Here is a 13641-nt window from a genome sequence, read left to right as displayed (position 1 = left end):
TTACTACAAGAGCTTCAGTTGCACAAGTGACTGCAGTACAGGCCTTAAGAGTGTGACCCTTGGTAAAAATCTAAATCATAATGTTTTAAGGCAAACTGCACCTGAATTATATCTCTCTGTGCTCTTTGTCACAGTGAGTGTGACAGCAGTGCCAAAGAGGAAAGGCGAGAGAATGCAGCCTCGGTGCCAGTCCCTGGTTAGCCAGTTCTCCCACTCTGCTTTTATAGTAACCTGAAGTTAAGTGCATCTTCCTTCCTATAAACCCTTGGTGAGCATGATTACTGCTGGAATATTGTAGAACTTGTGGATGTTCCAGCATGAATTCCAATGGAATCCATTAAAGATTTTCTTTCAAATACATTTTGCTATGTACTGCTCTTACATTAATGTAATATTCCAAACATTTATCATCTTTGAAATACTTTAAAAACAGAAAAACAAACAAAACAAGCCTAGGCCACTTTCTTCACAGTAGAAGGATGCCATTATGCATTTACAGTATGGATGAATACCATTCAATTTCACTTGCTTATAAAGCATGTATTTTCAGACAATATTTGTATTAAAAATTCAGTAGAGAATTCTTGGGAGGCAGTTCTGCCAGAGATAGATGATGGATTTACATAACCCTAGAGGTCTTTGTCTTTTTATTTTTAATCCACCAGTTATGCCTCTCCAGTTGGCAGTATGCCAAATAAATCAAAAGTGTGTGTTTATGAATTGAACTTTTTAACTATTCAATTACTGTACTGTAAGGAGGCTGTGCTATCAGCAGTTAATTTAGGTATTAATTCAGGCCTGACAAAGCAGCTGACGTTTTATCTGTTCTTTCTATCAAACATTTTGTTCTACCTGTTGGCAGTAGTTTGCTGTGGACCAAATGGGGGTCACTACAGTGTCTCCTCAGGAGGATGGAGGCCACATGTGTGACCATGGCTGCTGCTCATACCCATGGTGACCACACAGCCTCCCAGGCACGTGGGACCCTGCTGGCAGAGAAATAACAGTTTTGGGTAGCTGGGCTGTGCTTGGGCAGGGGAAGGCAGTGCTCTGCACAGGAGGAAGCAGATTAAAGGATATGCTGTGCTGCTTCAGAGACTCTTCTTTAGCAAGCAGCATTGCTGTCCTGGCTGATTTTGAGGCAGATTAACTGAAGGCAGTTTTGCCAATGTAGTGGCTAAAGGCTATGTTTCCCAAACGAGGTAATGTTGGTCTGTCTCAGTATGCCAGACTTGGACTAAATCAGAAGGTGGAAGTGGGCCAAAGTGCAGGTAAAACAAGTCCCAGCTTAAACTATTGAAGTTTTCCACTGTAACTCTTGTCCTTGATATCTGGTGTTGTTGAAACATAGGATAGCTATTCTGCCATGCTGGGAGGATTTTGAGTCATCTTGATCACAGGTAATTCAGTCCTGAGGGCATTTCTTAGGGAGCATGCACAGGGAGCATGGAAACTCCAGTGTTACCATTGTATGTGTGGGGAGGGAAGCAGGCAAAGTTCTCCAGGGACTGATAGGAGGGAAGCTTTTTGTTTTGTTTTGTTTTCTTTTCTTTTAATTGTTTCCTAAAGACCAGAAGAGTATATGTTGTCTTCTCATAGTATGTGTCCTGCCTAGCTTCAGAGGGTTATGTTTACCATGGATTTCTGTTAATCTGTGGAGAAAAATCAAACCTTTCCACAGCACAATTGGTATAATTCAGAATCAGATATCACCTTTCTTCTTTGATTGTAACCAGAGTCTAACTGGATGACTGATTCTGGTGTCTGTGTTTGGTCAGCTGAGCTTCACCCTCAGTATCCAGTATGGACTGGGGAATGAATAAGTAGTAAGATTTTGAGTTATCTTAAATTAGTTAAAAATTAAACTCTAGCAGCAAGGAAGTGGAAGTGGCTGTTTGTCTCTCATCCTGTTAATAGTTGATTCTGCCATCTCCAGATGAACAAATGTATTTGTGAAGATGTTCCATTTTCCCAGTCAGGACCCTCAGCCTGACTTTCTCAGTTAGATGTGCTCTGTACTTCAGTTACGTCAGTTACATTGTTACAGGTGTGTCTTTTGCTTTCTATTTTCAGGTGTATTCTGACAAAAACCCAAAACATAGTTCAACTTCTTAAAAGAGTAAGTGTTCTGCAGCATACCTGTTACTCTGACACTTGACTGGCAGTCCTTGCTCTTTGCTCCCAGTTGCAGCTGAAAGTTGGTTTCATCTGATAGCTGTAAATAACTTTGAAATTATCTCCAGGACAGGCAGAGCTGTGCAACAAAAGTAGGACAAGAAAAGTACTTAGATATAGGCCTTTATGAAAAAAAGTAGATAGCTTTTTCTGCCAGTAACTCTGTGCTCACTTCTGAGGTTTTCTCCCTTGGGTTGAGTGTACCGGATATCATTCAAAGATTGTTGGATTTCTGCTGCCTGGCCATTCATCTTGGGCTGGGGAGAAATTGCAGCCCTTTGGTTTCTAATTAGTGTGGATTGTGTTCTTAACTACTGGTGGAGGGATGGGAACTTGGGATAGGCTTCCTTTTATTGTGTGAAATCCAAAAGGGCTGTAACCTGTTACCAAAGCAAAAGCTCCCCATCAATTGTACTGCACTGGCTCTCTTCCCAGCTCCTTGCACCACTTTGTCAGCTGTTAGGCACAAAGATGCCAAATTCTTAATGATAAAAGTGACTGTTTCAATTTTTTTAAATGCTGTTCCATAAAAAAGATTTCCTACTGTTTGACTTCCTCTGCTAATTTTCATCTTTATTGCTTAGTTTGCATTTTTGGAGTTGCACAGTCTGTAAGAGGAGGAAGCCATTGCAAAATCTCTTGCCATCCCTTTAGCAAATGACTGTAGGCCAGGACTTTTACTTTGTGAACTTAACATTTTGACATTGTTTGTTCTGAACATCTCTTCTATTGCTTCTGGAAATACATCCTGGGTTTAATTATAGGAATGGGTCAGTCATGAAGAGGAGTTCTGCACTGTCAGCAATTAATGTGTTGTGCGCTTCAAATTATTCCTCTTCGCATTTTGTCTTTTAGTTCTTCTGCTACAGAAATTGTTTTGAGAAACAGGACACTAAGGTTTATCCCTCTACTGTGTATCCTATCTTTTGAAGTTGCGACATACTTAATTTCACATGAATTTCAGATATATTCTGAAGCTGTAAAGTTCCTAATAGTAATACATTAAATGCCATAAATAGTTTTTTCTTTAAAAATGGTACATAAAAAAATGTCAACAGATTTCAAAATTTCACAGCTTTGACAAACATCCTTTTTGCTCTTGTCAATCAGAACCTCCTTGAAGTACTGACATGTAAAGGCAAGAAAACTGTTTGCTTTTCCTTTTAGTTGGCAAGACAGTGTGTAGCTTTAAATTTTATATTAATCCTCTATACATTTATTAAAGGTATTAAAGTTTCAACCTAAAATGAACTGGGTGCATCCTAAACTTCTGCCACATTTCTAAATTGCTGTTCCTCTGGCAAAGTTGAGTAAATAAATTAAAATGCAACTTGGCATACGTAGAAATACAGAAAATCCTTCTTACATCCTAGGGTTTTAATAATAAGATACAATCTGTGTTCAGCTAAATTTTATTTTATTTTTTTCCATGCTTTCTTCTGTTTTCAGCAAGGGAAGAATGAGCTAATGGTCCAGCATAATTGTGAAATTGTGTGAGGCATTAATGAAGCCCAGAGCATTTGGCTGTGATCAGAGCTAATGGAGGTGAACCTTGCTCTGGGATCCAAGAGCCAAGAGTGGAAATGTGTTCAAATGGGGTTAAGAGAAGCCAGAAGTTATTAGGTAGGGTTTCAACCAACAGCAGGAAATAACAGTGCCTGTGCCATGTGAACTAAAATACAAAGCATTTGTATGTGCCTGACTGGAAACCAAAGTGGGCTCTGTAGCATCAAATCCATGAGACTGAACTGGTGTGTTTTGAAAAACTGTAAGATAAATCTGAGACTGGGACAGAATTGATCCCTTTGGGGAAATTCAGCCCCAGACACGGAGTCCTAAACTCAGTTCTCCACTCACACCCAGCTGTCCCAATGATGGACTTGAATTTTTGCCACAAATTATAATGTGTATGATAAAGAAATAGACCACTGAATTTAGATAACAGATACTATCCTTAGAAATGCTAGAAATGCTTAGAAAAAGCAAAATTGTTTGAATATCTAAGAAAAGGTTTAATTAGTAAGAGAGACATATGCATCACCTTTGCCCTGCAAAAAAAATCCTTTTTGTTGGGGAAAGAGTTTGTTCTTCAGGAGAAGCAACTTTTGGGATGCCCACATATATTGGATCTAGTGCTGTTATCTTGATGTCTTTATTGTGGCAGCAGTTTTTATCTGAGTGGAGGCTCTGAGCCCCTTTACAGGTGTTTTCTAGCTCCTTGTACTGCTTTAGGAGTTGACAGGAACACGAGTGGTGGCATTGCCATGGCTCACGTAATTCCCTCTTGAGGAGCAAAATGTTTCTTCCTGGTGATTTTATTTTTTTTTATTGCATCACAGCACGACCACCTTGATGTAGAGTTCAGGATGAATTAGCTGTTATGTGCCATGTGCATGAGAAGCCCCTGTACACCCACACCAGTGCAGCCACTTGCCTCTCACCTGTGCTTTCTGCATTCGTGGGTATTTGAAAGCACCTCCTAAACCAGGTGTTCAATCAACCCCTCCAGCTAGTGCCTCTGTTCTCAAATAAAACAGCCTCTTTTTACAGCTTTCTAAAAATAGTTGTTTCTTTAAAGCCTGAGGACATTGTGACTCACATGATAGCAAAGAGGAAGAACAGTTATTTCTTCTGCTTTAGGCTTTGGGAGGAAAGCTGCCATGCTGTCACAGCACCAGCCAGCCTCATGCTTGCTCCCACTTGGGCACCAGGGCCGGGTTGCCAGCCAAGTGGCTCTGGCATCCCTTCCTTTGCTGTGGCAGCCCAGCAGCTATTTGTGATGCAGGTGCCATGTCCCAGTGCCCACAGCCCCTTGGCTGCAGAGGGAAGGTGTGCAGTCGCTGCCACAACTAAAAATAAACCCGTGAGACAGTCACAGCTTTTGGCTCTGAAGGGTTTGAGCAGAGCTCACCCAAGGATGAAGATGTTTCTTGCAAATTCTAGGCATGCAAATGGGGAATGGTTCCACTTAATCGCTGTTAAAATTCCTAATACTCAGCTTACAAGACCATTCCAAGTGTGGCTTAAGGAGAGAAAGCAAATCACAGGTAAAGCTTGCTCAGACCTGAGTGTTCATGAATTCCTGCAGCAGCTCTGCCATGGTCTGCAGAGGTTCTGCTGCCTGACACCCAGCGTGCTGCTGCAAGCCCCCTCGAGGCTCTGGCTTGCAGTGGCCTCTCTCCCAGTAACCTGCCTGGGCTCAGTTTTTCTCTTCTTTGAAGATTTTCATCATCTTTTTCCTTCTGAAGAAGCACCCCACGAAAAGGTGCTTGTCTTACTGTAACTGGAGGTGGTTGCACACCTTTTTGTGATAAGTTATACTCTGGCAATGCATTTCTGGAGGAAGGTGAAGCAGAAAATGGATGATATCTGCATACAATGTTTTAGTTGCTGAGCAACCTGTTCCTTGCTTCAGACACTTAGCATAAGAATCCAGTTTCAAGTAAGATATTTAGGACCCTGTGTGACTTAGTGATAGCTAACATAACCTGCAGAAACTGGACAAGGAACCAAATCCTCTTTCTTGGGAAACAAGATTTACAACAAATTTCACTGTAAAGGGCCCTATACGTAGTGCTGCTTTCTAATTCCCATATGTAGTTTTTCATATTTTGGTTCTTGATTAGGTCTTAAATCACTGCTCTAGATAAAGCATGCCCAGAAGCAGTGGTTCTTATCTACAGCTCAACAAAACCAATGTTATCTTTCTTAATGCTTGTAAACTTCCCATGTTTTTATTAATAGCATCCTGAGAACTTGTGCAACCAGATGTTTGTTTCTTCTCTTCTGACAAGCTTGTTTTAACCAGTTTTAATAAAATAAAATCTTTGGCATAGAGGCAAAATAATGTTTTGTATGAACTTCTAATATAGAAAAAAATATGTATCCCTAAAAGCATGTTATGATTGGGCTCAACAGCTTGAATTATCATGTTTGGGGTTTTGGTTTTGTGTTCTTGTTGTGATTTCTTTTCTGTATTTTCCAGGCTTGTGTTTTTTAGAACAGCTACCTCCCAAAAGGAGCACTAGGTTTTGTCCATTTTGTGGAATATTTAGCACCTCATTTTTCATGCCTGTCTTCTTGGTTTTCTGTCATCATTTACAGCAGCCAATTGGAGATACTTGCCTACATCTGTCCAACCAAGTACTTTTCCTCCTTTCCTTCTCAGCAGTAACTTATCTGCAGGGTCAGAGCCCATATCCTGCTAGAAGCAGCATGTGCTTTTTGTTTTCCTTGGTCAAGCCTTGAGGACCAGCTTTGCAGAGGCTGGAGAAGGGAGGCTTTAGGTCAGGGAGCAAAACAGAGAAGGCAGTGGTTCAGCTTTGGTTTAGACCTGTGCTCCAACCAGAGCTGACAGTTTGCAGCCATACAAGTTGCCTTGCTCACACAAGCTGTTTACTCCAGATTATTCAGTATGAAGTGAAGGTTTTGAACTCTGATATCCAGATAACCTTCATAAAACAAGTAAAATGCAACCTCAACAGTAATTCTGGAAAGCAGCTCCTTTTTGACTGTCTGCTAGCAAGACTACATGTGTAAAGCCAGACAACATCCTCCTGTGCCTTGTGTAGCTGTGTGAGGAAGGGGTTGCAGGTGCAGGTACCCAGTCTCTCTGTACCCTTTTTTCTTATTTTATACTGAATACATTTAATTCATAAGAAGTATTTTATGAGATCTGGGGGCTGTGACAGCAAGGCAGCAGTTGCAATAGGTTGTCTCCTGGCTGCTGCTCTTTACCCAGTAGATACAGCTTATTTCTGCACCTTTTAGCAGCTCATTATTCCAAGGTCACAAATGTAATTGTCCTGCAAGAGTTTGCTTTGGAACATCTTTCCTGAATAATCACTGCTGATTTCTGCATGATTTTTTTTTTTTTTTTAATTTAGAAAGGGCAGGATGTTTTTAAGGAGAAGGATGATAATTGCACAGCTCCAGTGGCTTCATTATTCTGTGTGGCAGTGGTCAGCACACTCCTCCTGGGGCTGGCACTGCTGTTTGTGCATATGGTGGTTGAGCTTCAGCCCTACTGGTAAAAGGATTTAAGGGCCATTTGTTATGGAAAACTTTGGACTTTTGTGTTAGGGGTACAAAATATTTAGGATTTAAATCTGATGCGGCTGTTGATGAGCAACTTATTAAGAGTCACCAGCTCTGTGGTGTAATTAGGGACTTGAGAAGGTGTGGAGCCATGGTTTCCAGATAGGTGGAATATGACCATTAGGAGGAAAAGAAGAAAATACAAGAATCATCAGCTTTAAATTACTGCAAGGGAAATACACAGCAGACATTAGGAAAAATTTCTAAAGATCCAAGGGACTAAATGGCCTGGAGAGAATAGAGGAACCTCTGGTAGGGTTTAAAGAGAAGATTGGACCAGAACTGGTCAGAAATGATGTGAACCCTGCTGGTCCTGACCCTGCTGAAGCAGCCTCCCCAGGGTCCCCTTCCTCTGGCTGTCATCAGCCATGGTGTGAAAGCCTCCAGTTTAGTTTAGTTCAGTTTCTCATCCCTAATAAATCAAAAAAGTCCTCTAGCTCTTGTTACACTATCAGCCTGCTCTGTGCTAAATATATCATCCTCAAAGGGTGTTTCATGACTTCTAGCTGAGGTTTGTGCACCAAGACTTGAGCTGTGTGTGATGTTCTCCCCAGGCTTGGCGGCTGAGCGGGGCAGCTGCTTTGTTGGGTTTCTAGAGCAAGTCTTTAACTGGGTCGTGCTGGTCTGTGTGGACTGTGCTTTTCATGCCAATATGTGGCAGACAAAGTGCTTACAGTCTTCTCAGCACCGAGGATCTCATTAAATACTGATAGCAAAGAAAACAGCTTCTTGCTTACAAGTTCCCAAGTGTGGCTTTTTCCCCCTCCACTTTTTAAACTTCCATTCAACCCGGTAAATGGCTAATTTTAGCATCCTGCCTAATATTTTGTTACTGCTGTCTGTGTATCAGGTGGGTTGATAAACCAAATGTGTTTAGATTTTTGGATTTTTTTCTCTCTTTTCTCTTACCAAAAATTGATGCTGTTCATTCACATAAAGCACAGAGAATACAAAGCAGATCTAACCAGTCTGGTGTGATGGCTTCATCTCTTCAAGGGGCTGTAAAAGGCCCAGGTGGCCTTGGGAATAATCCAGGTCTGGAAGATCCCATCTTTTGAGATAAAGTGAGTTATGAGGGTACTCCTGACGCTGACACAATTATGTTACTTTTGCAGGAAAAAAGAGTGCAAGTCACCCCGCCGTTGAGAAGAGGACCAAGTGCCTTTATTCCAGAGAATGAAGTAAGTTTGGGGTTAGCTGGGTTGAGCGAGTGGTAGCTTTTGAAATGGAAATCCTGAAGGATGGTTTTACAATCCTGCTTGTAAGGACTGTAAATTGTGCCAAGTGGCACCTGGATGAGCTCCTTTGCAAGCAAAATAAATTATTTCTCCAGAGCAGCCTCCAGTGGGTATGAACCACCCTGCCTTTTCACACAAGGGGTGCTGTTTCACATCTTCTGGGTTCCCAGCACTCCTGGAGATGGACACGAGTGCCAGCTCTGCTCTTTTCATGGGGGATGATCACTCACTATTCTTACTGCCAGGCCTAAGGGGAGGCCTGTCTGCTGTTGCAGAGTATGATTATGTAGCTCTCAGAGCAGTGTCTGACCTTCAGTTGGAGAAAACCTGAAAACATGACTAACTTCTTAGATCATAACTGTGGCACTTGAGAAATTGCAGGTGAAAGATATGGTTTGACTTCAAACTCAAGATTTCTGCCCACAATTTAATGTTCAACTTAAGCCTCCATTTGCAGCTTGATGCAGTGAGTAGAAACCTGGCTATGGTGGTGTTCTTCTGTGATCTCAATCTTCACAGAGCATTATTTATTGATCAATCAATTAGTTATTTTGGATGGCCAGTTATAATACCAGAACTTAGCTTTGTTTCTAGTAGTTGCTAAAGGCAGATGATTCCCATGCTAGAAGGACCAAAAGAACATTTTGAAAGCTAAGGTAGCTGCTTTTCCCTTAGTTTCCATTTATGCACCAGCAAGGTTTGAATCTAAAAACAAACACAGAGAGTAAAAGCGGGCAGTGGGAAAGCATCATAAAGAAAACTCAAAAAGTAATCTTTTTAGACTTGGGAAGAGGGGAGAGGAATGAGTTCCAGCCAGCCAAATTTGTGAAGATGACTTCCCTTTCTGTATGAAATATGAGATGAAATTGAGATGCCAGAACTCCTAGTGACTAATGATACTCAAAGTCAGTAATTTGTGTAAAAAGTAGAAAAAATAAAGTTAAAATTATAATATCTTTTGAGAGAATTGTTAATTAATGTATCATGGCTGATACACTTGGTAAAGGCACTAGCCAAGGGTGCAGGAGGAGTTGCTGAGTAGTTCTCAGAAAGAAGTAACAATGGTAATTATCCAGCAGAAGAGGGGAATCTCCACCACAATAGAGTTATTATGAACTAATATTAAATATTGTTTGTTAAATGAATTACTACATTTTCCCCTATTCTTTGGCATGAAATAATATAGTGGATAGGAAGGATGTGGTTAGAGTAGCACATTCAGTGTCCCACAAATACTGATAATAGAACTGCTTATGTCACAGCCTGCTTTATGATCATACTGGAAGGAATATCTGCAGAGCAGTAACAACTTGGAATCACAGAATGGTTTGGGTTGGAAATCACCTTAAAGACCCTCTAGTTCCAACCCACCTGCCCTGTGCAGGGACACCTCCCAGTAGATCAGGTTGCTCCAAGCCCCATCCAACCCTGGCCTTCAACACTGCCAGGGATGGGGCAGCCACAGCCTTCCTGGGCAACCTGTGCCAGTGTCTCACCACCATCACAGTAAGAAATGGTAATGTCTAAACAAAATCTGCCCTCTTCCAATTTAAAGGCATTTCCCCTTGCCCTATCACTCCATGCCCTTGTAAAAAGTCCCTCCCCAGCTTTCTTGGAGGCCTCCTTCAGGTACTGGAAGGCTGCTCTAAGGTCTCCCCAGAGCCTTCTTTACTCCAGGATGAAAATCCCCAACTCCCTCAGCCTGTCTTCACAGGGGAGGTGCTCCAGCCCTCTGATCATCTTCATTGCCCTCCTCTGGATTATCCCAACAGCTCTGTGTCCTTCTTATGTTAGAGGGCCAACATAAGGAGGCCAACATGTGTCCCAGAACTGGATGCATCACTCCAGATGGGATTTCATCAGAGTGGAGTAGAGAGGTAAAATCACCTCCCCTGACCTGCTGCCTGTTTTCCTTTTGATGCAGCCCAGGACACAGTTGGCTTTCTGAGCTGCAAGCACACATTGCTGGCTAGTGCTGAGCTTCTGGTCCACCAACACTCCCAAGTCCTTCTCCTCAGGACTGGTCTCAATCCATTTTCCACCCAATCTGTGACTGTGCTCGAGACTGCCCTGACCCAGATGCAGGACCTTACACTTGGCCTTTCTGAACTTCATGAGACTGGCATGAGCCCACCTCTCAAACCTGTCAAGGTCCCTCTGGATGGCATCCCTTAAATCTGTACAGCTTAATTGTACAGGTTCCTGTTAAAGTGCTGTAGGACTTTACAAGCAGAGTGAAAATACACATTTATGAATGTATGGATGGTAATAAATCAGGAGGAAGTACATACACAGTATGCAAAGGATAGTAATGTAGGTGGAGATGAATCTCAGAAGCAATAATATTGTATGTAGCTAAGCCTAACATAGCAACAGTCCAGCCCTATAGGATTAAATTTCAATTTTTGTCTGCAGAATTTTATCTCTCCATAATTTCTACTGTTTCAAGGAAAATCCTGACAAACTGGAGAAGATTAGAAACCTTACCAGAGACAGAAAAAGTGTGATTTCCCCAGGAAGCTACTAAACGAGAGAGATAATGGGAGATAAACTTGCTGAAGAATAGGGGGACTCCTTGGTGTGAGGAGAGGTATATACTGTAATGAGTGAGATAAAATGATCTCTACTGTGTGAATAAACTTCTGGTGGTAAAAACATTGTTAAGGAAAACTAAGAAGTCATCATTTTGGATGCAACACACAAATGCTACCATAGTGACATTTTTACACAGTAAAAATGATGGAGCAGCCTAACTTCATAGTTTCTTCTTTGCTTTCTTTATGGGCTCACAAATCACAGTAGTATGTTTGTGTTCAAGACGTTATGGAAAAATATTTCTGACATGGTCCATTCTTCAGAGGAAAAGCATATTTTAAATAGCATATTTCAGCAAAAGCATTCTGTCTTCTTGGTTTTAGGCACTTTCTGTCTTCGTGTGCAGTAAGCCAGCTTAAATGGTTTCTCATTTTGTGGTGTTTGCATTAGTAAACTGGCAGGTTAACTCTGCAGTTTCAGGATAAATACTGGGTATTCTAGCCTTGTGCTTGTAGCTTCAGTGGTGAACATGTTGAGAATGGCTGTTCTTGGTGATAAACACTGAGTAATAGCACTAATACTGTGTCAGGGCTTGCAGTGCAAGAGCTGCTTACTCTTTTGCTGTTTCATTTCATCTTGTGCCCAAGGTTTGGATTGGCTAGAATAATTAAAGAACAGCTTTTGTTTAAAGAAAGCATTAAATTTCTATTCTAAATAATACTTGAATGTCATGGACAAATTAGCATTTGATCTCCTCCTCAATTATACAAGCACAGAGGGGTAGATTGCCAGGCTGTTTCTGTAATTTGGTTACATAACCCAGTTCCTTTCCATTAATTTTGAAATTGGTTTTAGGGCTGAAAGCTTGGATGGTGAGTGCCTATACAGGCAGACTTCCATAAGGACTTTACCTTCTATTTAGCTCTTGCCTACTTCCAGCTCTCCACACAGATTTGACGTGCAGCATCTGCAAGTTTAGCTGTTCTGCAAAGATCTGAGGAAAAGTGGGTTTGTTTTTCGTTGAAACATATTAAAATAATAGAGGTACAGTGCAACAGGCTCTTCAGTTCTCAGTGTACAAGTAGCATCTGTATTTGCAGGCATGGAGGTATGTGTATTTACAACTAACATCCAGGTCTCCAACATTGCCTTTAAGATTATACCCAGGCAAACATTTCACACTGCAGTGAAAGGGCTGAAGATGGAGAAAACCTCTGTTAAGTTTGTCCATCTTATTTTTCAGGTTATGCAAGCAAATGGTTTGGATGAACGTACCAATCTTCTTGTGGAAGAGTACTCTACATCTGGTCGCCTGGACAACATCACCCAGGTCATGAGTATCCATACCCAGTACCTGGAGTCTTTCCTCCGCAGCCAGTTCTACATGCTGCGTATGGATGGGCCCCTTCCTTTGCCCTACAGGCACTACATTGCCATCATGGTATGTAACCAGAGGCTAAACAGTTTCTCTTGCAACTTTGACTTTTGTATTTAAGAAAATTTAAAAAAAAAAAAAAAATTAAAAAGGAAGACTAGGAAAGAAAAGGGAAGACTGGTGTGACATTTTGGCAGGGAGCGAATTTTTGTACTTGAGTTTGATCAGAAGAATGCATGCTTAGTCAGAAGGTTTTCAATTAGAAGTGAGAGTCAGCAACATATATGCTTCCCTGGTTCCCACAGCGATATACTTCTCACATGCCCACCAGAGTGAGGTTTTACAAAGAGCAGTTAAAACTGTAACTTTATTTGTGGATATTAACCATCAGTGCAGAGGCGTAGGATGAGGTGCAGTGGACTCAAGTCACAGCAAATTCCAGGTGGACACCAGGAACGCCATTCTTACCTTGAGGATCTTGAGACATCAGGGGCCAAGAGAGGTTGTGTGATCTCCAAGGATGGAGAATCTTGTCTGGACAAAGCTCCCAGTAACCTGATCTAAGTCATATCTACTCTGGGCGTGTCTTAGACTAGATCTCCTCTGGAAATCTCTTCCAACCTAAATTGGATTCTGCAAATCAGAGTAATCAAATGTATTTTTATTGGAGAATCCTCCATGCATAGAAATACATTGCAATATAAAACATGGTCCTTTGGAAAGAAATGGTATTTTTGTTTTGTGTTAGTAACCCATCTTCCACCTACAGCAAAATCAGATTTCACACTAATGTGCTGCCTGTTTCCCTCTGTTCAACTATTCCAGGCTGCAGCCAGACATCAGTGTTCCTACCTAATAAATATGCATGTTGATGAGTTCCTGAAGACTGGTGGGATTGCAGAGTGGTTGAATGGTTTAGAATACATTCCCCAAAGACTGAAAAATCTGAATGAAATTAACAAACTCCTTGCACACCGGCCCTGGCTAATCACAAAAGAGCACATCCAGGTACCTGTTCAGTCATGCTCTGTAATAGCAGTAAATGTCCAGTTCTAAGAACTGCTAAGAACTACCTAAGTATCTGGTTAGGCTTCATTTCCTTGAGCTAAAAAATTCAGGGAAGTCGTAGAGCATTGAATAAGCTAATAAATTCTGCTATGTGACAAAGCCAACAAGTTTTGCTTTCTAGGAATAACATTGGTTAAAATAACACCAAAAGAA

The 13641-nt window shown here is 41.4% G+C and overlaps 1 protein-coding gene across 4 annotated transcripts in view; it reads left to right on the top strand.

Annotated features, from left to right (window-relative positions):
- Positions 1 to 13641, top strand: part of SESN3 (sestrin 3) — a 47237-nt gene that overhangs the window by 16960 nt on the left and 16636 nt on the right. For 3 of the 4 annotated variants that reach the window (XM_071734104.1, XM_071734115.1, XM_071734134.1), the window contains 3 exons: positions 8388 to 8453; positions 12289 to 12486; positions 13246 to 13428. In XM_071734104.1, coding sequence (XP_071590205.1) covers positions 8388 to 8453; positions 12289 to 12486; positions 13246 to 13428 — 447 coding nt within the window. Of the gene's footprint in view, positions 1 to 8387; positions 8454 to 9764; positions 10027 to 12288; positions 12487 to 13245; positions 13429 to 13641 lie in introns of those variants that run through there. The other variant, XM_071734125.1, reaches the window with a different exon arrangement.

The sequence above is a fragment of the Heliangelus exortis genome, chromosome 1 (genome assembly GCF_036169615.1).
Source record: "Heliangelus exortis chromosome 1, bHelExo1.hap1, whole genome shotgun sequence".
Taxonomy (NCBI): Eukaryota; Metazoa; Chordata; class Aves; order Apodiformes; family Trochilidae; genus Heliangelus; species Heliangelus exortis.
Note: the sequence above shows the minus strand (reverse complement) of the source record. Positions and strands in the feature narration are given on the sequence as shown.